Source organism: Hippocampus zosterae, chromosome 1 (assembly GCF_025434085.1).
Source record: "Hippocampus zosterae strain Florida chromosome 1, ASM2543408v3, whole genome shotgun sequence".
In the NCBI taxonomy this organism is placed as follows: domain Eukaryota; kingdom Metazoa; phylum Chordata; class Actinopteri; order Syngnathiformes; family Syngnathidae; genus Hippocampus; species Hippocampus zosterae.
In genome coordinates, this window is record NC_067451.1 from 16,454,893 (window position 1) to 16,478,809 (window position 23,917).

The window sequence follows — 23,917 nt, forward strand, 5'->3', positions numbered from 1 at the left end:
ACTTGACAGGATGGGACAGTACACGACAGCCTGGAGACCATCTGATTAAAACAGGGCTGCTTTGAGAGGGTGGCAAGTGTCATTAAATGGACTTCTGTGGGAAAATGTAAAGACGGTTTTGGTTGGCAGGCCTTCATGATCTATTTCATGTGGAGACCCTGCAAAATGTCTGTGTCAGAGCCGTATCACAAGATCTGGTATTTATCCCCTGGACCGGGTTCTATGTTAAAAGATGACATAATTCTGGGTCTTGAGACAGCTATTTTGTAGGGTCTGTGAAAAATCTATAGCTGTTTCATATTATATATATATATATATATATATATATATATATATATATATATATATATATAAAATAACTGCATGCCCTTTCATGCAGAGAACCCGCAAAATAGCGGTATCAAGACCCAGAATCGATCTGTGGTTTAAAAGAAAATCTAGCAATTACAGGATCCCGTTCGCCGGGGCTGTATGGCAAAAGATGATGTTGGATACATGCTGGATTTTCTTTTACAGCACTGATGTTTATTTTCTCTTTTATGCAATGAACCAGCAAAATCGTCACATCAGAGCCCTAACAGATTTGGAATGTATCCTGTTCGCTGGGTTCTGGTGCAAAAGTTACGGACTGAATAAATGGCTATTCTCCCACAGCTACTCTAAATCAGATTTGCTGTTCGGAGCGTGTCAACAGATAAATATATGGCTCTTAAATCTGCATTTGATTTCCTTTCTGGGCTCTTTATCAATTCACTAAATGTCAGAGGCATTTATCCCAATTAGTAGGTTCCATATCAAAAGACAAACAGATCAAACCTTTTGTTATGGAGTTTCATTTGATCATTTGACATCATTAGCCTCAACTGGGCTCTGCGTCAAAAAACAGATACGGATAAATGCCAGCTCCGATGCCCCAATTTCCCCTTTCACACAGAATCGCTGCAAAACAGCCACAACAGAGCAATACCTGAGGAGCCAAAATGTAACCCCTTTGCTGGGCTCTGTGTAAAATTGTAGAGCCAGACAAATGCAAGGAACTTTTTATCCAGCTTTGATTGGGTGATTTTGCAGGATCTCATGGTGAAAGAGGAGCATGAGGACGGAAATTTTGCACTGTTACATAAAACAATAAAAAATTAAATTAAATTAAAAAAGAGAAACGTGTCTTTTGGGGGGACATTTTGTTGGGTATTTCAAGAGCAAAATTGTTGCTCTCATTCTGAAAGGATGGGACAAAAAACGGGCGCCGGAAACTTTTATGTCACAGATCTGTTTTCTCAAAGAATAACAAAACCATATGATTATTATTTTTTTTTAAAGAAGATATATTCTGATATAGATAGGACTTCTGGACGCACTCTGCTTTTAACAGTCTAAAAGTCTCTCTTACTCTTTGCCGCTCGCTCCCTATAAGCACATCGTATGTACAATATATCGAACATAAATTACTACACAAAGGCTATTCACAATGGACAATCATCAAGAGCAAATTAGATGGAAAACAGGGCAGGGCTTGGGCCAAAAAGACACATTCAGAGACATTTTACTCCATAGCTCGCTTAAGATGGACACGCGTACAAAATCTTTGTCCACAAAAGCAAAACAAGTCGATATAAAACTTTTCATCCTCCGCTGCAATTGTCCAAAAGACGGCCGCGTGAAACCCCCGCCCCTCCCGACATCTCGTTTGCATGTAAACAGAGCACCAGTGTAGTGTCTTTTTAAGTTCAGGTCTCTTCTTAAACTGTACAAAAGTATAAATATATGATTTATCTCCATTTCTTTTTTGAATTTTTCTTTCTTCTTCACATATCACGGATGTAGCGCACAAAAAAAAATGGGAAAAAAAAGAAAACCCCAAAACAAACAAACAAACAAAAAAGGTCAAGCCAGTGTTGCGGCATCTCCCTGCTGCTGGCTTTTTGTCGAGGGTGGTTTTGTTGTGGCGTTTGCTTGTTTGCACGCTGCTGCTGGTTGATCATCTTTGCATACGTTGTTTGAAAACAGCACGCCGGACAGGAACACCATCGACAAGAAAATACTACATTAAAAAAAAAGGAAATTGTGTGTCCATTTGAGCTACAAGAGATCCACTTTGGGTCTGTAATGGAGCAGGAGGGGCGATTTCTGGAAGCAAATAAAAAAAATGTTAGCACGTGTTCCTCGTTGAAATGAATTGAAATGCTGTTTATCCGCCACCCCCCACATCTGATTCTACAAAGTGTAACTGCAATGTAATAGTCATGGTATTAAGATATTGATTAAGTTGAGAAAGTTCCCATTGAAGGCCCAGGTGCAACCAAGAATGCCACAAGACGGTTACCTTAAATCTCCATCTCGTTACGACGACAAATTTCAAAGTGTGGTCCTTGCCCAGGATTTCCTCATTGCATAAAATGTCCAACTGTGGGAAGAAAAAGAAGAATCTTTTTGATATGAACAAGAGCTGAGAAACAGAGATGCATTTGCTACTCAAAAAGTATTTGTTACTCTCTTCAAACCAGGGTTCTTCTGAGGGCAACATACAGAAAAATAGAAACTTGCAAGGGCCACTTTAAAATCTAAATTGCATCATCGAGTATTTTCAGTCCTTTTTCCGAATATATTTCTTTTAATTTTTTCCCCAAATAATTTTTGGAAATAAATTGGATTTTAGATTTGACGCAAGAGGCTCCAAATATTAAGAACAGTTTTCAGTATGGCGCTTGTTGTGAAATACTTCTGATTCTAATAATAACAACAACAATACAAACAACAATAAAACTAATGTTTTTCATTTGACCTCGTTAAAGGAGGTCAGGTTGAGCTTTTTGGCGATGAACTTCTTGAGGTGTAGGACGGTGGCCTGCGCCGAGCAGCGGATCCACTTGCGCTTGAGGCCTCTGAGCTTACTGCTGTTGCACTCCAGGCAGATACTCACCTGCCAGCGAACACCGGGGAAAAAATGAACAACGTAATGCGATCGTCCCTTGCCTGTCATTCGCAATGATTGCCACAGTGCAAAATAAAAAGCGACAAATACAAATAACCCACAAATTTGGTCATTTTGCTGTGATACATAGACTAAATCTGTACCTGCTCATCGCTACGGTGATAGTCGTTGTCCTCCTCTGCTTTCTCCTCTCCTGCTTCCTTATTGGGCGTGTCTTCTGACTTAGTGTCTCCTGTTTTGACACAAATAAAACAGTGGAACTTATTTGGATGCATTTAATTTCTTTTAATAGCCATTTTCATCCTGGTAAAATGGTAAGTTTGATCGGCGTTGATGATGAGCGGCCCCCCAAAATCGGTTCAGTCACGCACCTCAGAATTTATTGAAAATGCAGTCCCCGCCTATTGGATCTATCATGTGAAGTTAAAACTTCAGCCCCCGAAACAAGTTTGACTTAGCAGCCTTCATTTTTGTATATGTGTCAATCATGAGGAGATCCGCAAAAAGTCGCAAAAATCCATGCCCAAAAAGACACGGGAAGTCTGCCAGTTTCATCTGAAGCCATTCACCCAAACTGAAAAATGAACCCCCCCAAGCCAATTTCATTTCGCAACATAAAATTTGCTATGCGTGTCTGCCATGAGAAAGCCCACAACAAAAACAGAGATGGCATGCCTAAAAAGATGCACAGTCTGACAGCTTGCTTCAAAACATCCATTTGAAGGATATTTTGGCCATGCGAGCCAATTGAAAAATGCAGCCCCCAAAGCCAGTTGCAATGTAAAATTGTGTATACATGTCTCGTTTGGGGACACACTAAAACGTTTCTAGAAGTTATGCTCAAAAAGATGTCGGGAAAACATTTAAAGGTGACATATCTTGCAGGGTTGCACACCAATAAGGTAGAGCAAATAGAGTAATGTGAAGTAAACATATTACCCATCCATTGGGAAACCTCTTTGTATTGGTTATCTCACCTGCATTGCATTTAGTGTATATAACAGCATGTATTACTGAATTGTAATTCTTTGTGAATTGCGCACACAGTGAATGCTTGAATATGAGACCCACTTTTCACCAATGTCATCAGGGCTGATTGTTTTCTCATGACCTTGAAAGACAAAACAAATTTGTTCCGTTCATTCCTAATCCAGTGGAAGTAAATGTGTGTGTGTGTGTGTGTGTGTGTGTGTGTGAGTAGTTTGACATCCTATTCTCGGGGGCATTTTCCATTTGGGCAAACTGTCACAGATCCCAGAGAGAGTTGCCTAACGGTGTGGGTGCATGCATGTTTTTGTGGCGAGCATGTGTGTCGTGCAGTCTCCACGGCGACCGTCTCCAGAGTCAACTTGCTTGATTGTGGATCAAGAGGCCCTCGCTCTTGTCATTACAGCGGTGAAATCACCTTCACACAACCTCATGGCTCCACATTAGGTCATGGATCGATTGCTTTAATCTGTACCGCACCGCTCCTATGTTTACATAGCATGAAAATTATGTGAAAGGTTAATTTAATGGTTGACATCCACTAAAAGGGAAACTTCAAGATGTCTTCACTTCTCTAGCAAATCAGTAAAAATAAGAAAATACTGCTCTTTCATTTTATGAAGTGTCCACAAACTAAAAGAGCGACAAAAGGTAAGAAAAAGGCAGAACGGGGTGGCCATCTGGAATTTCTCCTAAAATATGTACATTTTCTAGAAATGTTGGGATATTTCCTGGCCTTCGCGGTGGATAATAACCGCCCTCCCTGTCAAGGATTACTGTCGCCAATTACAATTCAGTGTATGATGGCTCTAAAACACCAACTTTTCAGCAGATGATGGCCAATCAGCCCTCCTGGGCCACTCCGCTGACAATAATTTTTCAACACGTGACAGCCACCGTTAATAACTATTCGTGGGCCGATTGTTGGTCTCATCATGTCACTGGAACCAGCTGACTTGACTTTATTTTCATCAACCTAGTGCTGACAACCTCTTGTAAAGCATGAAAAACAACGAAACCTCCCTGAACTTATTTTAATGCACAGTGTGTCAATGACATCAGGAGACACAACAAAAACAATTCCTGCCCCATAAAAAACTGGAAAATTTTACTGTTTTACCAAACGGAGAATAGACAAAATTTAACCAAGCTCTAAAAACAAAAACTGATCGCACATACTTTGTTTTAATGGATAATGTGTAGACCAATTGTAGCAATGTGACAATAATGAGAGAGCCAGCTGGCTTTACTTTATATGAAGGAACAGAGAAGCAACAACCATTGCTCAATGAAATTGAGAGTCGGCGGCCCTTATTTTATCTTAATGAACACAGCGTCAACAATCTCTGGCACAGCAGCGAAAAAATTTAAAGGTCGTCCTTACTTTGTTTTAATTTAAAACATATCAGCGACCTCGATCAAACCAGCAAAACAAGAATTGACTACTCTAACCTTCTTTTTAATGAAGTGACCTCAGCCAAAGTGGAAAAAATGAGAATTGTCTGCATTACTTTGTTTCAATAAACTGAGCGCCGTAAATCGTTCGCAATGCAGCCGAGTGGTATCGCTTCATTTATCTGAACAGTGTTGAAAGCCTATACCAAAGAGCCAAAAACAAGAACTGACCACACTACCTTGGTCCTCTAACAAAGTGGCAAAAATGAGGGGACAGCCTTAATGTGGCGACAACCTCTCTAAAGGCAGTAAAAAAATAAATAAATAACAGCCCCCTGGTTTTACTTTGTTTGATTTAACCAGATGATGGCAGTCTCCATCAAACCAGAAAAACCAAGAACAGACTGCCTTTATTTTGTTTTAATAAACGGAATTTCGACAACTTCTTAAAGTGTGTGTGTGTGTGTTGGGGTGGGGGGTCTTTGTTTGAAACCAACATGTCGACAACGTCCTGCCGCGCAGCCAAAAACGTCATGATGTCTGGGCTAGCAATGAAAAAAGAAACGTCCGGCTTTGCTTTATTTCAATTACCCAAACGTCAACCATCTCTGCTCAGCTGCCAAGCGACAAAAATTAAAGAGCCGGCAATCTTCAAAGCAGACTTGTTCAATGGAAACGTCACTCTGCTGCTGCTTCTGTTTTCCAGCCTCCACCGAGTAACTCTCAGAGGACTTGTGAAGCGCTGCAGCGTGAGCAATAGTTGAATTAGATTCATCTCTAACAGCTGCTCTTGTGGAAGCCCAGAGGACGTTTATGTTCTTCTTTTGAGGGCTTCTGGTGGTAGTGGGTGGCCGCTTAGTTGTGTGTGTCTTTAATTATGTGCAGTACTGCGCTGCCCCCTGCAGTTAGCATGGTGTGATCGCTGCGTTCGTGACCGTTGTCTTTTTTTGGCCGTCCTCAAATAAAAGCTAATGAGGGGCAACAGACATTCGGACGGAAGACAAAAGAAAGAAAGCCTGTTCCGTTACAGTGTGTGAGACAATTCTTCAACACAATTTCAACAACATCTATGCATCTATTATCCAAACAGCTTGTCTTCACCGGGTTAGCAGACCAACTTCATTTTGTTTCATGAAGTCTCAGCAACTTCTGATAATGCGGTGAAAATGAGAGCTGTCCACATTTGGTTTTAATTAACCAGGAGGACACTGACAGTCTTTAGCAGAGCAGCAAAAATGACAACCGACAGGCCCTGCTTTTGTTGAATAAACTCATAGTTGCAATCGTTTAACAAAATGGAAAAAAAGTGGTTTCAGGGGGTGAATTTTTGAATGTATGTGAAAGGGCAAAATGAGAACTAAAACATTCCAGAGGTTGCTCGCGAGCCAAAATTGAGAGTCAGGATTGTGGGGGGGCCAGTTCAATGCAACGCAGTGAAGATGAGGATGATGTTGGACCGTACCATTGCGCTGATCCAGATGCGTCTTGATGTTGCAAAGTTCCCCTTTAATGTCGCCAGGCACCTCCATGCCCAATTTCTGGTAGAAGTCCCGCTGCTTCTTTATCTCCGCTAACAACCAACAGGAGGAAAGATGATATTCATGATCTGTAATTTTATTCATATTTTTTTAACTAATATTTCATTTTTTTTCCATTTTGAAAAAAATAAACATACCCTCTTGTAGTCCGGGTACCAACTTGTACACAATGTCTTGCATTGTTCTGTCATGGCTGCCAAGATGATGACATATTGTGTTCATAGCAAACCAGTACACAGGCACATACACATACAGAACAGTGGAATTCCCTCAGGGCCTTCAGATTATTTACATTAATTCCAATGGGGAATTTTTTAATTCCAATATTTTAAAATACACGGTGCTTGACGTAAGCTTTTTTCTTTACTGTGTGTGTGTGTGTGTGTGTGTGACTCACCCAATGTACTGCAGTGGATGGCTCTGATGAATCACAATTCTACACGTGGGACATGTGTTGTTCTCCTCCAGATACTTCACAAGGCAGCTTCTACAAACTGTGCACAAACACACAAACCTAATATTAATCGTTAAAATTCGAGTCCATCCTCATCACATTCATCCGGCCTTCCTGTGTGGAGTTTGCGTGTTCTCCCCATGCCTGCGTAGGTTTGCTCCAGGTCCTCCGGTTTCCTACCAAATTCCATAAACATGGATGGCAGGCTGATTGAACACTCCAAATTGTCCTGGTTGTTTGTCTCTGTGTGCCCTGCGATTGGTTGGCAACTGGTTCAGGGTCTCCCCCGCCTACTGCCCAAAGGCAGCTGCGATAGGCTCCAGCATTCCCAGGACTCTCGTGAGAAGTGGTTTGGAAATCCAGACACAGAGGGCACATTCAAACTGCATTCAGGAAAGCCGGAGCGCATATTCGAACCCTTGACCTCTGTACTGTGAGGCGGACATGCTAACCAGCTGTCCTCTGTGCCACCCGCATTACAAAGATAGATAAGAAAACCTTTCTTTGTCTCACAATGGAGAAATTCCCAATTTACAGCAGCAAGATAGATAGCCAGATGGAGAGATAGAGAGAAAGATAACACGCGCATACGCGTGTGCACGCAAGCATGGGGATCACAGACATGTGGGACTACATCATTAACAAACTTTTCTCTTTGTCAGGTTGCTAACAGATTTGAACGGCACGGTGATGACTCCCCCATCAAACCTCTCTACACTTGACCTGTCTTCCACGAAAGACGTACTCCTTATGAGAGCTTTATTGCAGTCAGACAGCTGCAGTGGGCCGACGTGACCTGAATGTCTCTTGAACAAAAGACTCCACTGGGACGCCCGCGGAGGCGGTTTCAAGTAGGACGGCTCTCTCTAGTGGAAGTAAGAAGGACTTACATCAATGTGCATATAAAGTATGTACGTACACGTGTGCAGGCACTCTGTGACGGTGGTGGCGTCTATCAGGTAGCCGTCGCACAGACGACAGGTGATGTGGGCATTGATGTGACAGAGCTTGATCTTCCTTGTCAGCATGTCGGGGTTCTGTGACAGACATAAATAGAGAGAAAATAAAAGCGAGATTAAAAAAAGATGCCCCATTGTCGTCATGGCAACAGAATGCAGCTGCTCTCTGCATGCAGATGCATGCAGACAATGTAGTCATACTGCCATCTTGTGAAAGAGGAGAGGAGGGGACACATGATGCCAAATCTGACAAACCAGCACGTAGATAAGCAAGGTAAAGTAAGGTGGTAGCTCAGTTCAACGCTTGGTAGGCAGTTAGGTAGATAAATAACAAAATAGATGCATAGGTGTGTGGGCAGGTAGAGTGCAGACGTGAGTGGGGTAGCGCAAAAATTTTAGTCAAGTAAAAATACTGTTATTTTAGAATTCGACTCAAGAAAAAAAGATTTTGTCCCCCAAATCACTGAATACGAATAAAAAGTACATTAAAATAATACATAAAAAATTGAAGTGATGAGTTAACTCCTAATTTATTTTTTAATGGCATATTAATGTCAGATACACAAAGATTTTAAATAGAGTATGGAAAGCCATATATTGTACCACACCATCACTTTGAAATAATACAGTAGTTAAAAAGAAAACCTAAAATGAATGAAAGCAAGCTCAATTAGACAAAAAATATGGTAAATAAACTTAATTTATAGTCAGACACAAACAATGGTAAATTAATTAATTTATTTATTTACAAACGGGAAACAATCAAATTGGCTCACTAGGGAGAGATCATTACTCATTTAGACAAATTATATTCAATTTCATAAGTCTTATTAGCACACCATTTTTTATCAATGCTGACAGCTATTTTGTTATTTAAAAACAATGCGTTTTCTTCGGTGCCATGCACAGATTTCGGATTACTTTTCTCCTTCATGATAAAATGTATGGCCTCTACCAAGCGCCATTTTGAATATGCTGAGGATGGAAGAGCACGGCAAGTAAACAAATTTGATTGGACGGTTTGTTTTGAACCAAGGCCCAGCTGCAGTGAAGGGCTTGGTCTCCAGCCTGCTTTCTTAGCCGGTGTGGCTTGCCAGGCTAATGTAAGTGGCTATCCGGCAGCTAGGTTACTGTGTAGGTAAGTTTGCATTTAGCTCGGTATGCAGCTTGCTTGCTTGATAAGGTAGGTTGATAAGACAGGTATGTAGGTAGCTCAGAAATTCGGGAGCTCGTTATGAAGTGGCAAGTTACAGTAGAACAGTACCGATATGTACCTCACAAAAGAAGCTACGAATATCTAGGTAAGGGGTGGCCAAACCGCGGCTCGCGAGCCGCATGCGTCTCTTTGGCTGGTTCAATGCGGCTCCCGGGCTCTCACACGACAAGGTTGAAAACGCCTCGGCAGCGGCGATGCAATTCAAACAAGGCGCCAACTTCACAGAACAGACTCCGTCAGCCTATCATCAATCCAGTTACTTGATTGACATAGAGCGCAACCAATCAGATGATTGCCTCACCGCTCAAACAACGGCGCTAAGTGCTAAACTAGTCAGCGAATTACCTCTGATTTTAAGGCAGCGGTGCCCAATACGTCGATCACAATCGATGGTGAGCTGGCGAACTGGTCCCAAGTCGACCGCAAGGGGTGGGAGGAGGAAATGTGTGGGGAAAAATAAAGATTTGTTTGTACCTTGAGCTTTCAATCATTTCCGGCCCGTTCCGACTGTTGCGCATCGTGGTGTGCGTGCATATGTGCACGGGTGCCCACCAGGACGTGAGTGCGTCCGTGCGTGTGAGTGTATGTGTGTGTGTGTGTGTGTGCGCGCGCGCGTGTGCACGCGAGGAAGGGTATGATGTGTCTCTTTGCAGTAACTCAGTAAAATAATTGGCTCTTCGTCTCTTACTGGTTGGCCACCCCTGATCTAGGTAGACAGGTATGGATTCAGACAGACACGTGCACAGATGGACCCCTGGTGGTGCTTCTACTTTAGTTTTTTAAATATTGATACCAAACAAACAAACAAACAAAAAACCCATCTCTGTTATAAATTCCCCCCTGCCCCAAAGTGTTTTGCTATCTAACAGGTATTAATTTCAGCCCTTGAGAGAATTGTGCCCCTCGCTTATCTGCAACGTACATAGGCTCCCGACATGAACCCCCTATTCCACTCTTGGCGCTTATGCACAGTTGAGTGCTGGTTCTTGCGACTCAAACGCATATGTAGGAAGGAATGATGGTGCAATCTGTGACAAGGGCGCGTGTAAGACAACGCTCGTCAGGTACCTAGGCTTGCATTAACACCCAAGCGTTATAAGGGGTGTTCACACGGCACACATTTGCATCAGTGCTGCACCAATGTATTTTGATGCAATATATCTTACACCGGTGTAAATTTTGTGGAGCGTTCACACGTACAAAGCTGCTTCCTAACCCCGGTGCAGCCCCACTTGCGTTCACACGGCAGTTTCTGAGGCCGTGCAATACAATAAGTAATAATACGGAAATAAAACATGCTCATGCGTAAATTGTACTTCCTTTTCCCCGCCTTGTTTGTGACATCTCGTAAAAACATGGTTTATACTTCTCCAGACAAATCAACGCTGTGGTCTATCAGACACCGTAAAATGATGAGAACATCATCAATGTCTTGAATTGAACCAATGCCATAGAATATGTGAGTCAAGTCAAGTTTTATAAGACTTAATGTTGAACGTGTACACACATCTGATTTATTGACGTGTGTGCGTGCACCTCCACAGCATAGTGGCTGTTTTATAAGGCTAAATGTGTCTGAGTGTGCGTGGTGCTGAGTGCACACATTTTTGAGACGTAAAAATGTGTCCATATTGGCCGATCGAACAGACATACTCTGGCACCGACAGTGATCACAATTATCGGCGATGGGTACCGTTTTTTGCGTTTGGGCACTCGCCCCCCAAAATGGCTGTGCAAAGGTACTGTTTCGGGCCAGGGGAAAAAAAATAAACATACCCAACCTTAAATACTATATGTGCATTCTGTGAAGCAATAGGATAGTGGACATTTTAAATCCAGTTGACCAGTTGAAAGAATTATGCCTGTGTAGTCCTCCTCACCCCTAATACCGCCATGCGTGTGCTGCGGATGTTGCGTCGTCCACGTCTCTTCTTGCAGGTTGAGCAGCCGGTGGCGTTAGCTCCACATCATGGGGAGTCTCTCATTCGAGCCTGAGCACGGGGAGAGAAATAAACACCAACAATAGTTTTTGAAGATGTTTTCAATAGTCTTATTCAGGATGACTGGTATCTTGCACAATACAAATAAACAGAAAAACAAGAAAGAGTCCACCGATGTATATTTGTGGTTTGGTATTGGCAAATTCACCTATTCGTCAATTTTTTTTTCTTTTTATGTACAGTGATCCCTCGCTATTTCGCGGTTCGTTTATCGCGGATTTGGTGCATCGCGGATTTTTTCAAACATTAATTTCATATACATGGAGTACAGTACTGCATATGTTGCTCTATGTGACTCGCTGTTGTTTTGCAGCTTCTCACAGACTGTTTGTGGACTTAAAAAATATATATATATATTAAAAAACAATTATATATATTATATATAGGGCGGCCCGGTGGTCCAGTGGTTAGCGCGTTGACCTCACAGTGCAGAGGTCGTGGGTTCGATTCCGGCTCCGGCCTCCCTGTGTGGAGTTTGCATGTTCTCCCCGGGCCTGCGTGGGTTTTCTCCGGGCACTCTGGTTTCCTCCCACATTCCAAAGACATGCATGGCAGGCTGTTTGAACACTCCAAATTGTCCCTAGGTGTGAGTGTGAGCGCGAATGGTTGTTCGTCTCTGTGTGCCCTGCGATTGGCTGGCAACCAGTTCAGGGTGTCCCCCGCCTACTGCCCGAAGACAGCTGGGATAGGCTCCAGCACCCCCGCGACCCTAGTGAGGATAAAAGCGGTTCGGAAAATGAATGAATGAATATATATATATATATATATATATATCATCTGCATTCGATGATAATGATGATGATACTGATGGGGTCTCACTCCCTGAAGGAACAATAGCAGACATTGAGGACAGCTACAAGTACCTTGGTATACCACAATCCAATGGCAACCTCGAACTGGCAACAAGGAAAGCGGCTACGGCCAAATACCTCCAGCGAGTGAGGCAAGTCCTAAGAAGCCAGCTCAATGGCAAGAGTAAGACCCGGGCAATAAACAGCTATGCCCTGCCAGTGATCAGATACCCTGCAGGAATAATAAGGTGGCCAAAGGAAGAGATTCAGACCACGGACGTTAAGACCCGAAAGCTCCTAACCATGCATGGAGGGTTCCATCCCAAATCCAGCACCCCGAGACTGTACGCAAGCCGAAAGGAAGGAGGCCGGGGACTAGTGAGTGTGAGAGCCACTGTCCAGGATGAAACATCCAAGCTCCATGAATACATCAAGGAGAAGGCTCCAACGGATGACGTACTCAGAGAATGTCTCAGACAATGGGGAACAGAAGATGAGGCGCTGGAAGAGGGACCATCATGGGAGGACAAGCCCCTACACGGGATGTACCACCGGACCATAACTGAAGTGGCTGACCTCAAGAAGTCCTATCAGTGGCTAGAGAGGGCTGGCCTGAAGGACAGCACAGAGGCACTCATCCTGGCTGCTCAGGAACAGGCCCTGAGCACCAGAGCCATCGAGGCCCAGATATACCACACCAGACAAGACCCAAGGTGTAGGTTGTGCAAAGAGGCACCCGAGACGATCCAACACATAACTGCAGGGTGTAAGATGCTGGCAGGGAAAGCCTACATGGAACGCCATAACCAGGTGGCTGGCATAGTCTACCGAAACATCTGTGCGGAGTATGGATTGGAAACCCCAAGGTCAAAATGGGAAACACCTCCGAAGGTGGTGGAGAATGACAGAGCGAAGATCCTGTGGGACTTCAAGATCCAGACTGACAAGATGGTAATGGCGAACCAACCAGATATCGTGATCATAGATAAAGGGCAGAGGAAAGCCGTTGTAGTGGATGTAGCGGTCCCTAGTGATGGAAACATCAGGAAGAAGGAACATGAGAAATACCAAGGGCTCAGAGAAGAGCTGGAGAGAGCCTGGAAGGTAAAGGTGACAGTCGTGCCTGTGGTGGTCGGAGCACTCGGTGCAGTGACCCCCAAACTAGATGAGTGGTTGCAACAGATCCCGGGAACAACATCGGACATCTCAGTCCAGAAATGTGCAGTGCTGGGAACAGCAAGGATACTGCGCAGAACCCTCCAGCTTCCTGGCCTCTGGTAGAGGACCCGAGCTGAATGAGGGACGGACACCACCCGAGGGGTGAGATGAGGATTTTTTTTATATATATATATATATATATAATATATATATACATATTTTTTTTAACTTGTATATGTTAATTGGTCACAACTTTGCGGATTTTCGTTTATCGCGGGTGGTTTTGATCCCTATTAACTGTGATAAACGAGGGATTACTGTATTCAATTTTGGAGGGTGGAGGATGGGGGGTGGCAATCCTTGTTTTTCGTAGAAAATGCATATTGCCAGGATGTTCCACTTGTTTAAGAATTTGTAGGGTTTTAAATGTTTTTTATCCCCAATGCCAATTATTACAAGCATCAATCATTTTCACTTTTTATTTCACTCATGCAGGCATCATACAATATTAAAAAATGATACAGTACATACTTTCAAGTTATTTGTGACAACAGTAATTATGCACAACAGAGAAAACCAGAACAACCAGACAATCTACACGCCAAATACAAACGGATGCAATGGATGCTCGATCGTGCATGTGTGGACACAACATTGACATGTCATAAAATGAAAACAACATCCTCTGGCAGTTAGTCATGATCAGTTCCAACTTGCACAATAGAAATCAACACAGTGAGTAGAAATAAATAGGATTAGCGATAGGAAAAAAAAGTCAGATGACTCAGTTAAATTGACCAAAAAAATTGGTTGACACAGGCTCAAGCGAATTTTTTCTAGACGTTACGTTCACGTTCATTGTCACTCCTGTTCCGATTCTCATTTTGTAAGGATTTTGGTTTGTTCTGATTTAAGTTTCGCGTAATAGGATATTGGGCATTTCATTTAGTGTATTTTCCAATTCACCAATGTAAGTCTATGCGTGTATGTGCGCAATTTAGGCACGTGATATTGTTATCCAAACTCTTCTTTTTTTTTTTTTTTTCCTCCTTTCTACATACATTCTTGCTGCTGGAGGCTGTAAATTTCCCCAGTGTGGGACGAATAAAGAATATCTTATCTTATCTTACTTGCCAGTTATTCATGACATTGCCTCTTTGCCTAGTAGATATAATACATAATAAATGCAGCATGGTTGACGAGGAGTATTTGACTATGAAATGATTTCCACAGTGGCAAAAGCGCACACGCACACTCAAAAGAGTTCCTTATTGGTCTGCCTGTGGCCATTGGAGTGTTTTTCTTTGCTAAAGTTTTGCGCACACACACACGAAGGCCTGCTGTCACAGGCAGGAGGCAAGCTTCTTCTTCAGAAACACACATACACATTCACTCAGACCCAAGTGTAACTATTCACACGTTTGCAATGGTAAAATCAAAACTGTCTGACACGCACATGCACGCATGCACACACATAGTTTGACTTCGTGTGAAGGCAAACATCATAATGGCTGTTATGCTAACAGATAGCAAGCGTTTTATATCTTGCCTTGTGGCCAAGTACTATGCCATGTTTTTCTCAGAATCGAAAAGGGAAGTGAATCTTAATTGACATTCCAGTAAAACTCTTCCCTGCTAGCTCTATGGTAGCACTCATGTTAAAAGCTTCAAGGGATTCTGACCGGCGCCACCTGCCCCAATACTCACGCAGTAAAATGTTTCATGGACGAGCCTGTGCCATTAGCATTTCATTTTCCAAGCTATTGACCATCACAACAGACACACTGAGACAAATTTAAGACAAAGGGACTTCAAATTCATTGGCCAAGAAATTCATTGGCCAAAAACTGTTCTAGCATATGTAGCCTGGCCAAAAATGGCCAGGCTACATATGCTAGAACAGTGAAACCTCCACTTTCTAACTTAATTCAGTCTGTGACCATTTGTAACCTGAGACGTTTGTAATCCGAAGTAATTTCACACTGAAACAAATGGAGATGTAATTAAAAATGAGATAAGATATTTCCCTTTTTTGTAAGTGTATGATCAAAAATATACCATTAAGTTAAAACACACTATTACATTAAAAAAAAAACAATATTTTACTGCTCATTAACCGTGGGAAGAGGACAACAGCTCTTCAATTGAAGAAGAGTCTTCTTCATTAATAATTCTGTGGAACTGATTCGGGTTTTTAGTTCTAATCTTGAATTTGCCACAACAGACCAATACAGGGAAACCTGTCTTTTTCATAAAGAAAAAATATATATATTCACCTTGTTCATCTGTGGCATGTTCCAAATAGGTGTTTGATGAGCATTCCTCAACTTTTTGCCCATTTGTGACACGTTTCAGATTTTTTCATGTAGTGCGAACAGTACAATTGTGATTATTTTCAAATCCAACCAGTTTCTTTCTTATGTTGATATAAATTATAATATGTGTTATATGTGTTCGAGGCGTCTGCCGTATGAATTCTCATCCGAACACATCCACTTGAAACATTAATTGGTGATTCACCCATGCGGAAGGTCCATTTATTACGAGCAGCAATGATGTGATGACATCTTTAGTTTTTGTCTCCTTTAAATTAGGAGATCGAGGAGCATCTGCCGCATATCCCCCAAATATTTTTACCTCCTCCTGCCTCGCTAATCTGGCAATATGAGATGATACAATGAGCCCCTCAATGCTGGACCACATTTACTTCCATCAACACCACGACGCCTTTTTTGTTAGAAGTTGCATTTGATTTTTCAGTATGAATGGATACATAAAAAGATCGTATTTAACTAAAAATCTGAATTGGGTATCATGCCCTGCAGCCTTTTTGCACAACTTTATTGTTTTTTATGTATCTCGGTTCTGCAAACATTCGCTATGAACTTGAAGAGAATAACTGCTTTGAGTGTCAGAATTGAGCGTGATACCAGCGTACCGAATCTGTATCTCTGCAATGCAAGATATCTAAAATCTTGCGATGGAGAGATGACAACTTGCTTGAATTGGCTATGCGTTCATACAAACATGTCAGTGTGTGCGCATCACAGTATGAGTATGAGAGTATGAATACGGAAAAAAGTCACATTTCCTAAATCTAGTCAGAAATGTACTTACTCAGTGTGAAATCGGGTCTTGTTTAACTGAACACAAAGCTGATGTATTTGCAGGGAGCCATCCTGTTGGGCGAATGGCAACAGTTAGACACACAGTTTGATTGTCCCTTTGCCATTCAAAGGATGAACATGTGATTTTTCTACCTGCCACAATAACCCGCTGGCATTTAGAGAAAACTATGGAGTTCTGGTTAGGGCTGACACAAACCAATCTTTTTACAGTTGATTATCCCATTAATTACTCGAGTAATTGCACCCCCATGAGTATGGATCTCCAAATAACAATCAAGTTTGCCAAGTTTGATGTACACTAACATTATTCACTGTTGTTCAACATAAACAAAATTTTCAAATTAAACCAGGCATAGGTGAAGCACTCTCTCACAACGGGCCAAGTACTTCTCGTGGCCTTTTAGGCTGCTCGCATAGCCCACAGAGGACCTGAGCACTTATTCACGTCATGAGCGAGCCCACGACCCGCTGCAACCACCGACGTGCATTACATTGGCCCGCGATTCATTTTCGTTGATGTATAAAACATTTTCCCCCAGGAATTCACATCAGGACACACTCACATTGGACTCTGCTCGGGATGTGGTGAGAGCAGACGTGTTCAGCATTCTTCCTTTTGAACACAAATGACTTTCTATTTGCAGCAGTCACACAGCTTTAACATGATATCCAGTCTACAAACACCATGCAGTACTTTCCAATTAAGCGATGGTGGAGTAACTCCATTCTCTCTCTCCTGTGGTTGGTCGGAAAGAAATTTCATCTGTGCTGTATGTTGCACATACTGTAGAGCACATTTGACAATAAGGTTGACTTGAACTTGAACTAACGTCGCGGTGGATCGTAGACTGATATAGAAAACCTCGCATGTCAGTTTTTGTTTTCCCCGCATAGTGTGATGTCCTCCATGGGCGGTGACAAGTACAGTATATGCCCGTGACCATCATGACATGATATAGTGTTCTTAGCAGTTTTGCTGTAGCTTGTATCACCCCAAAAGGGAAACCAATTGATCGTTCATCCCTAAAAAGTCTTTTTTTTTTTTCAAATGTATTTATGATTGCCCTTTCATCAAGCAAATATTTTATGTGAATATTTGATTAGGTATGATCAAATTTCAGTAGGATACTCAAATATGAAAGTATCCAATAGCTGCATCCCTCCAAACCCTCCACCTCCCCCCCATTTATTTCAGGCCACACACACACACACACACACACACGCACACACACACACACACGCACGCACGCACACGCACACACAATCCTCGATATTATGAATTTTCTCATGATCGGGATTTTCTGCTATTCGGTATCAACTGAAAAAGATTGGGTATTTTATTCTTCTTAATTGTCAACAATACTATATTTTACGAATTAACTTGATTTGAACCACTGCTAACTTGAAGCTAAAGAAAGGTATCATCTAGGGATACCTTTAAAAAAAAAATGGAGGTCTGCTTTTTGTTCTTAATTGCAGAGGTCTTTGATCGGGACTTTGTATCGATATTCAACATCAAATAAGTTAAGACTCAAGTGCAAACATTCCTAGTTGAAACACAATTTTAAAATGATCCAAACACATTTATACATGCATAATATATGAAGAGAGCAAGATCGAGGAATGACCCCAAAATATTGTACAAAGAATGCAACAATGTGCAAGGTCCCCACACTTTTTCAAAATTATGTTGCTGGACATTTCCAGGACTTTTCCAGGACTACCGGTAATTGATGCTACGGTATGAGTCCAGTTATCAGAACATACATGAATAAATTCCACTCCTAAGCTTTGAGAAATGTTATTTTCTATTATTGTATCTAATATTTTGTGCATTTAACCAGACAAAGACCTAATATGATCCCAAATCGGCAAAAAATAAATAAAAATACAACAAATGTCTCTCTCAAAGCTGTGACTCGATTCTCATCGTTCACCCCAAAAGAATTGTTCATATGAACACCTCATTTGCCAATGTCACAACAGTAATATACGGTCTTATTTGGATGTCGACATTGAAATTATTTTTATTTCTTAGTAAATCAAGACGAATGACTACAGCTGATTGACAAATGAGTTGTTGATGGGTTGAAGAGAAGCCAAAGCCCATGCGAGCATCCTTGGCACTGCCGCAGCCAGGTTGATGAATGAAGGGGCGTAACAATAGCTAAAAACTGCATGAAAGGGCGCAGCTCTGCACATACACAATATTTTAATACAGCTGAATTCATCTCAATCACATATTGTCTGCTGTCGGACAATTGAGCAAGTATGAAATACTGAGTGAAACGTGGTCCAGTTCCCTTCGCTATCTCAAAGCTGTGGTCACGGTTGCTGCTGCTCGACTGACGCTAGAGATATATTTCATTTCAGACCGCACAGCCAAAAGTGACGGCACTCCCACGACAGCTCTCTGTCACTCAACAAAGCAGACAGAGAGAAGGAGAAAATCCTCACACTTGATATACAGCGACACTCTTGAACTGAAAGCTGCTAGTTTTGGCGCTTCTCTAGAAAAAAAACAAGTGACAAACTTGTCATGTGTTGAAATTGACAACTGAAAAAGTCGTGCCTGTATGAGCGTACCTGCGTAATCCAACTGCACCAATGCTTCTACTTTTTGTTTTGTTTCGAACACGGTCATGGGCAGTTGTTGGCTTGCGGTGTTTCTTAATTTGTATACCTGGGTTGCTGCACCAATGTCAGAATGCCACTCCCTTATCAATACATTCCGAAGAGAAAGGGAAAATGCAGATGTTCTCAGCAAGGCGAGCAGCGTGCTGTGTACTGACAGAACACACCCGCCAATCAGCGGCTTACAAAACGTTAACGAGGCTCCCCCATTGGGTGAATCAGCACATACAGGTCTCTTTTTCGTGGCACACAATTTACACTCAAAACACCACAAAATTAATAAAACCGACAAAAAAATAAAAAACTCCACCTACCCGACCACGTGATCGAGGGCAGCGGGGTTTACTGTATCTACAAACAAAAAGTCTGTATTGAAATCAATTGCTTTCTTGCATGCACACGGAGAAGCTGTCAATTTCCACCTGTTCTTCCACTAAACGGCTGGCGTCAAAGTGTCGCTCTTTTCGACAGGCTGTTAACCTTCTGACCTCCAGGCTTGTGGCAGCAGTGACAGCGGTGAAGGGGTGTCACGTGGGGTTACTGAATGTCAATCCAATTGAAATGGTCCGAGCACAGATAAATACCTGCTGCAAACAGGCACTTTACCCTCTTTTACGCTGCTGAACCAAGCTGGACTTATCAAAGGCACAGGGTAGGAGTTTTAGCATCTGCGCTCAGTTATATTATATAACCGAGCGCAGATGCTAAAACTTTCCCTTTCACACATATGTTATCCTACTTCTGATCATACCACAATAAAATAAGAATGATAATACTTTGGATTTAGACAGCACTTATTTGTACACTCAAAAACGCTTTAGAGAATAAGGGACAAGCGCTGACGACAAAAAGAGAGACAACAAAATGATGGCTGACAAGAGAAAATTCCACTTGAACAGGTGGGTTTTTGGGAAGGAATTCAAAGTTTTCCAATAATTGACCTGACCAATCAGATGCAATTTTGAATACACAACAACATACAAAAGGTGAACAGTACATAGAAGCGAAATGTTTCCTCGCCCCCTGGGGCAGGATCTCGTTCAAGCACGGGTCTTCTACCAGAGGCCTGGGACCTAGATGCTTCTGGGCAGGAGCATCGCTCTTCCCACTATTGCACGGAGATGACACATACCCATAGCCAATTAAACACCTCCGGATGGACATTCGTTTAGCAGTACAAGAGTTCCCCGTTTTAGACAGGCCGTAGCCCTCGTGTCAGTCGAGTCCGACCCACGGCATCGCACTCTGGGGTGCACTCGGAAATATTCTCAGAGGGTGCACGTTCACACCATGCGGTCAGAAACTCAATGCTCTACTCAAATTTTCCATTTAGTTCTACAGAGTGCCTCAAAAACAGAGTGGCGGTGCCTGCACTTGGTGGTCTGAATGGAGTTGGTACACAGTGTGCCAGTGCTGGCTGCGCTCACAAATGAATTCCTCCCCGAACACACCTGGTCTCAGAGTTGTGCACAGAGTAAATTTCCGAATGCGTCCCAAGTCACTATCAGACTAAGTACAATATGAATGGAATATGGCATTAATGAGCCTTTCCCTGCCCCTCTGCGCCCCCAAAAAGGTCCTAAACTTTCATTGTGTGAACAGTAAATGCAACTATCAGTAGTTTGTGCTCATCTTCCACAAATACACATTTACAGTGCACTGCGGAGGAGCAACTTTGCACATGACATTACATTACAACATACAATACAATACAATACATGCTGATTTATATAGCGCTTTCACAACAGCGGCAGCTGTAACAAAGCGCTTTACAAAACAGTTAACATAAAGTAAAATAATAAACATAACACATAACATAAAACACGGACAGTCGTGCAGTCCTAACCACTTTTCCGTCACACGCTTTGTTGTTTGAAGCAGTTTGAGATGAAAGAGGAGAGAATCAAAGTGTCTTTTAACCAGTGGATCAGAGACGTCATGCTCAAAATGTGCACACGTCGGCTACAAGCTAAGTTTCAAAGTCAACAAGAAGCTGTAGCATCCATTGATGAAAAAAGAGATTGGTTCACTTCTCCTGTCCCATGGAAATCCATTTCAATTCCAAGCGGCGACTCACGGTTCCAAATACGCATCGGCGCTCTTCGCCAACGCTCCTCTCTCCTCATCCTCAACTTCAGCGGCCATCCATCCAGCCGCACCAACGCCAACTGTCCAACAGCGCTGACATAGCCACTGAACAAATCGGGGTTGTGAAAAATGCTGCCCATTACTGGCGCAAAAAACACAAGCGCCCCAGGTCTGTCCAGCACCAACAGTCAATGGCGCCGACATTCCTCCCAATCAAAATCTGTGCTGGTACAGGCGTGCTGCCGAGAAGGCGCAACCACCAAGCACAGATACTGCTCCTTTGACGAATGCCGTGGCCAAAAAGCGCTGAAAACAGTCCATATCAGGTCCACACGATGAAACAACACACATGTGACAAAACAAAATCAAGGAAAAAATTGCAATCGTGGTTTGGGCTAATATAATGCCAACAAAATTGGAAGAGGTTCTCATCCAACTTGTCTGTCAGCTTTGTACTGTAATTACTAACAGATCCCTGTAGATGGAGGTGATGCATCACTTTGGATTTTAGCTCTGCACAGCTTTTGAGAAAATAACTATTAGGGGCTGAATCACGGCTTGTCACGTCGATTATGACGGCGATAAATGCCAACACATTGGATATAGGACAGGTTTAAGCATCCCACACTTAGTAGGAGCATACTGTACATACACAGAGTATGCGTATGTATTGCGTTAACAGACCCTGTGTTGCAGTGGGTAGGACAAAATGTGGCTGCAATCCCTAGAAAAAAATGGGGCAATTCATGGAGTAAATGTCAAACCCCATCTAAATAAGCCACTGATGTTCAACTTGAGCCATGTGATGAGTCAGTGTCGCTCACAACTCATTTCCAAATTGTATATCAGTATAATCTGTCTTGGTGTTGTTTTTTTATAGTTTGAAGTGTAACTAAAGCAAAAAATAAATAAAGATTAGCGTCACAGTCATTGTTCTGCTTGGCATGTTTTTTCCCCGGGAAGTGTGATTTCGCCACTTACTCTTGTTCTACTACTGATTTTTACAGAAAACTCTAGAAACAAACTTTTCCGGCAAAAGAGCTACTGCTCTGTTTCTTTGTTCGGTTGAGTGTTTATTGTGTCACCGGACACAATATTCTGTGATTCTTGAAAGATCAGTCGAAATGTTCTAAAACAGCTTACAATGTGACTTACTCTGCTTTGAAAACAACTGGCAGTGAACAAACAATTGGCAGTGAACATTTTCAGATAAGAAAGATAAAAGCCATACATGGCAATCAAGGCCAATTCTAAAAACACTAACATTAGATTCGGTGATTTTTGGTTTTAGTGGCTTTTTCTTTGATGACACGTTGAAATTTAAAAGCTTAATTTAAGTTGTTAATTTGATTTGACACTTGAAAGGAACTCCTATTAATAGTGCACTGTCAGCTAACTTTGATTACTAATACTACTCAACAGTGTTTTTAGCAGGAGCGCTCATTTAAAACCAAACGAAGCAGCTAAACGAAAAGTTTTTTGCAACCCTTTTGTGTAAGCACACACGTCAACTTAGCACGGTTAGCATCACAAAGTCTTCAAAACCGATAACACCCCAAAATAACTGCAGACTTGTTGGCTGCTGTGTGTGTGTGAGCGTGTGTTGACCTCCCCGCCGCGCACGATGTCACAATCTGCACAACACCAGCACGTCCATGAAAAACAGCACAAAAAATAATACACAAAAACAGAGGTGGGGGGGGGGCAAAGAACTATCCCCACCTCACCCACCCAACACCAATCACATTTAATGCAAACCTCATGTCGAAGCAACCCCACAACAACTTCAGTGACGGGCCTACGGGCGGGAGTAGCAGCGCAGAGGAGCGAGAGAACAAGACGAGACACGCCGGCCAGACGAGCCTGAGCCACGGGGAGGACCACCGCGTGCATCCCGGCCGAGCTTCGAGTCTGTCTGGCTGCCTGCCTCTCGCCCTCCTCGGCGTGCAACTGCAGGGCCCGGCGCTTCCATACACCCCACATAAGACTTCCGTCACACAGTCCACACATTCACGCATCACGTATGGATAGCATGATTGGTAGCAGCCAGTGGCAAGCCATGCTAAAAACGAGGAGGAGGTGGTGGAGGAGGAAGGGGAGTGAGGAGGGTACACACCGGTACCCGAAACCGGCCACCGAGGCTCGGGTGGAGGGACCAGGGGAACACGGGGACCGGTGGCGGCGACGACGGGTGCCTGAATGCCGACTCACCTGGTCAAGGAGCGCCGAAGTCGGCTGGATACTTGGTTGGATCCGAGTTAAATCCACTCGCAGTACAACAAAGAGGCGAAAATGACCGAGCAACCGCGGAACAGGCCGAAGTAAAGCGCTCCTGGAGCGGCGCCGCGCATGCGCAGAGCGAGGAAAGTGGGTAGCGGGAGAGGAAACTCTCACCCTAAGAAATAATTACTAAAATAATAATATACAGTACCTTTGAAGAACAAAGAGTTACCCCGTTTATGTTCATTTCAGAGCTACATCTTATTTGTTCCTGTTATATTGAATTACAACTTTTCATTCATTCATTCATTCATCTTCCGAGCCGCTTGATCCTCACTAGGGTCGCGGGGGGTGCTGGAGCCTATCCCAGCTGTCTTCGGGCAGTAGGCGGGGGACACCCTGAATCGGTTGCCAGCC

The 23,917-nt window shown here is 42.8% G+C and overlaps 2 protein-coding genes across 5 annotated transcripts in view; one reads left to right on the top strand and one right to left on the bottom strand.

The window, feature by feature from the left end:
• LOC127600451 (heterogeneous nuclear ribonucleoprotein A0-like) overlaps positions 1-23,917 on the top strand; it is a 219,843-nt gene that overhangs the window by 28,449 nt on the left and 167,477 nt on the right. The gene's annotated exons all lie outside the window — the stretch shown is intronic.
• LOC127600484 (polycomb group RING finger protein 3) lies at positions 1,175-23,648 on the bottom strand. Of its 3 annotated transcripts, none has more exons than XM_052065089.1 (11): positions 23,492-23,642; positions 16,548-16,609; positions 11,362-11,472; positions 8,226-8,343; positions 7,250-7,346; positions 6,990-7,045; positions 6,777-6,884; positions 3,076-3,164; positions 2,783-2,920; positions 2,324-2,404; positions 1,175-2,127 (listed from the first exon to the last, which is right to left on the bottom strand). In XM_052065089.1, the coding sequence occupies exons 3-11, from the start codon at positions 11,374-11,376 to the stop codon at positions 2,080-2,082; spliced, it is 750 nt and encodes a 249-aa protein (XP_051921049.1). In that variant the 5' UTR covers positions 11,377-11,472; positions 16,548-16,609; positions 23,492-23,642; the 3' UTR covers positions 1,175-2,079. The 3 variants fall into 3 exon arrangements, with proteins under 3 accessions (XP_051921049.1, XP_051921066.1, XP_051921058.1); XM_052065106.1 differs by lacking the exon at positions 23,492-23,642 and adding an exon at positions 17,122-17,426; XM_052065098.1 differs by lacking the exon at positions 16,548-16,609 and having other exon boundaries at positions 23,492-23,648.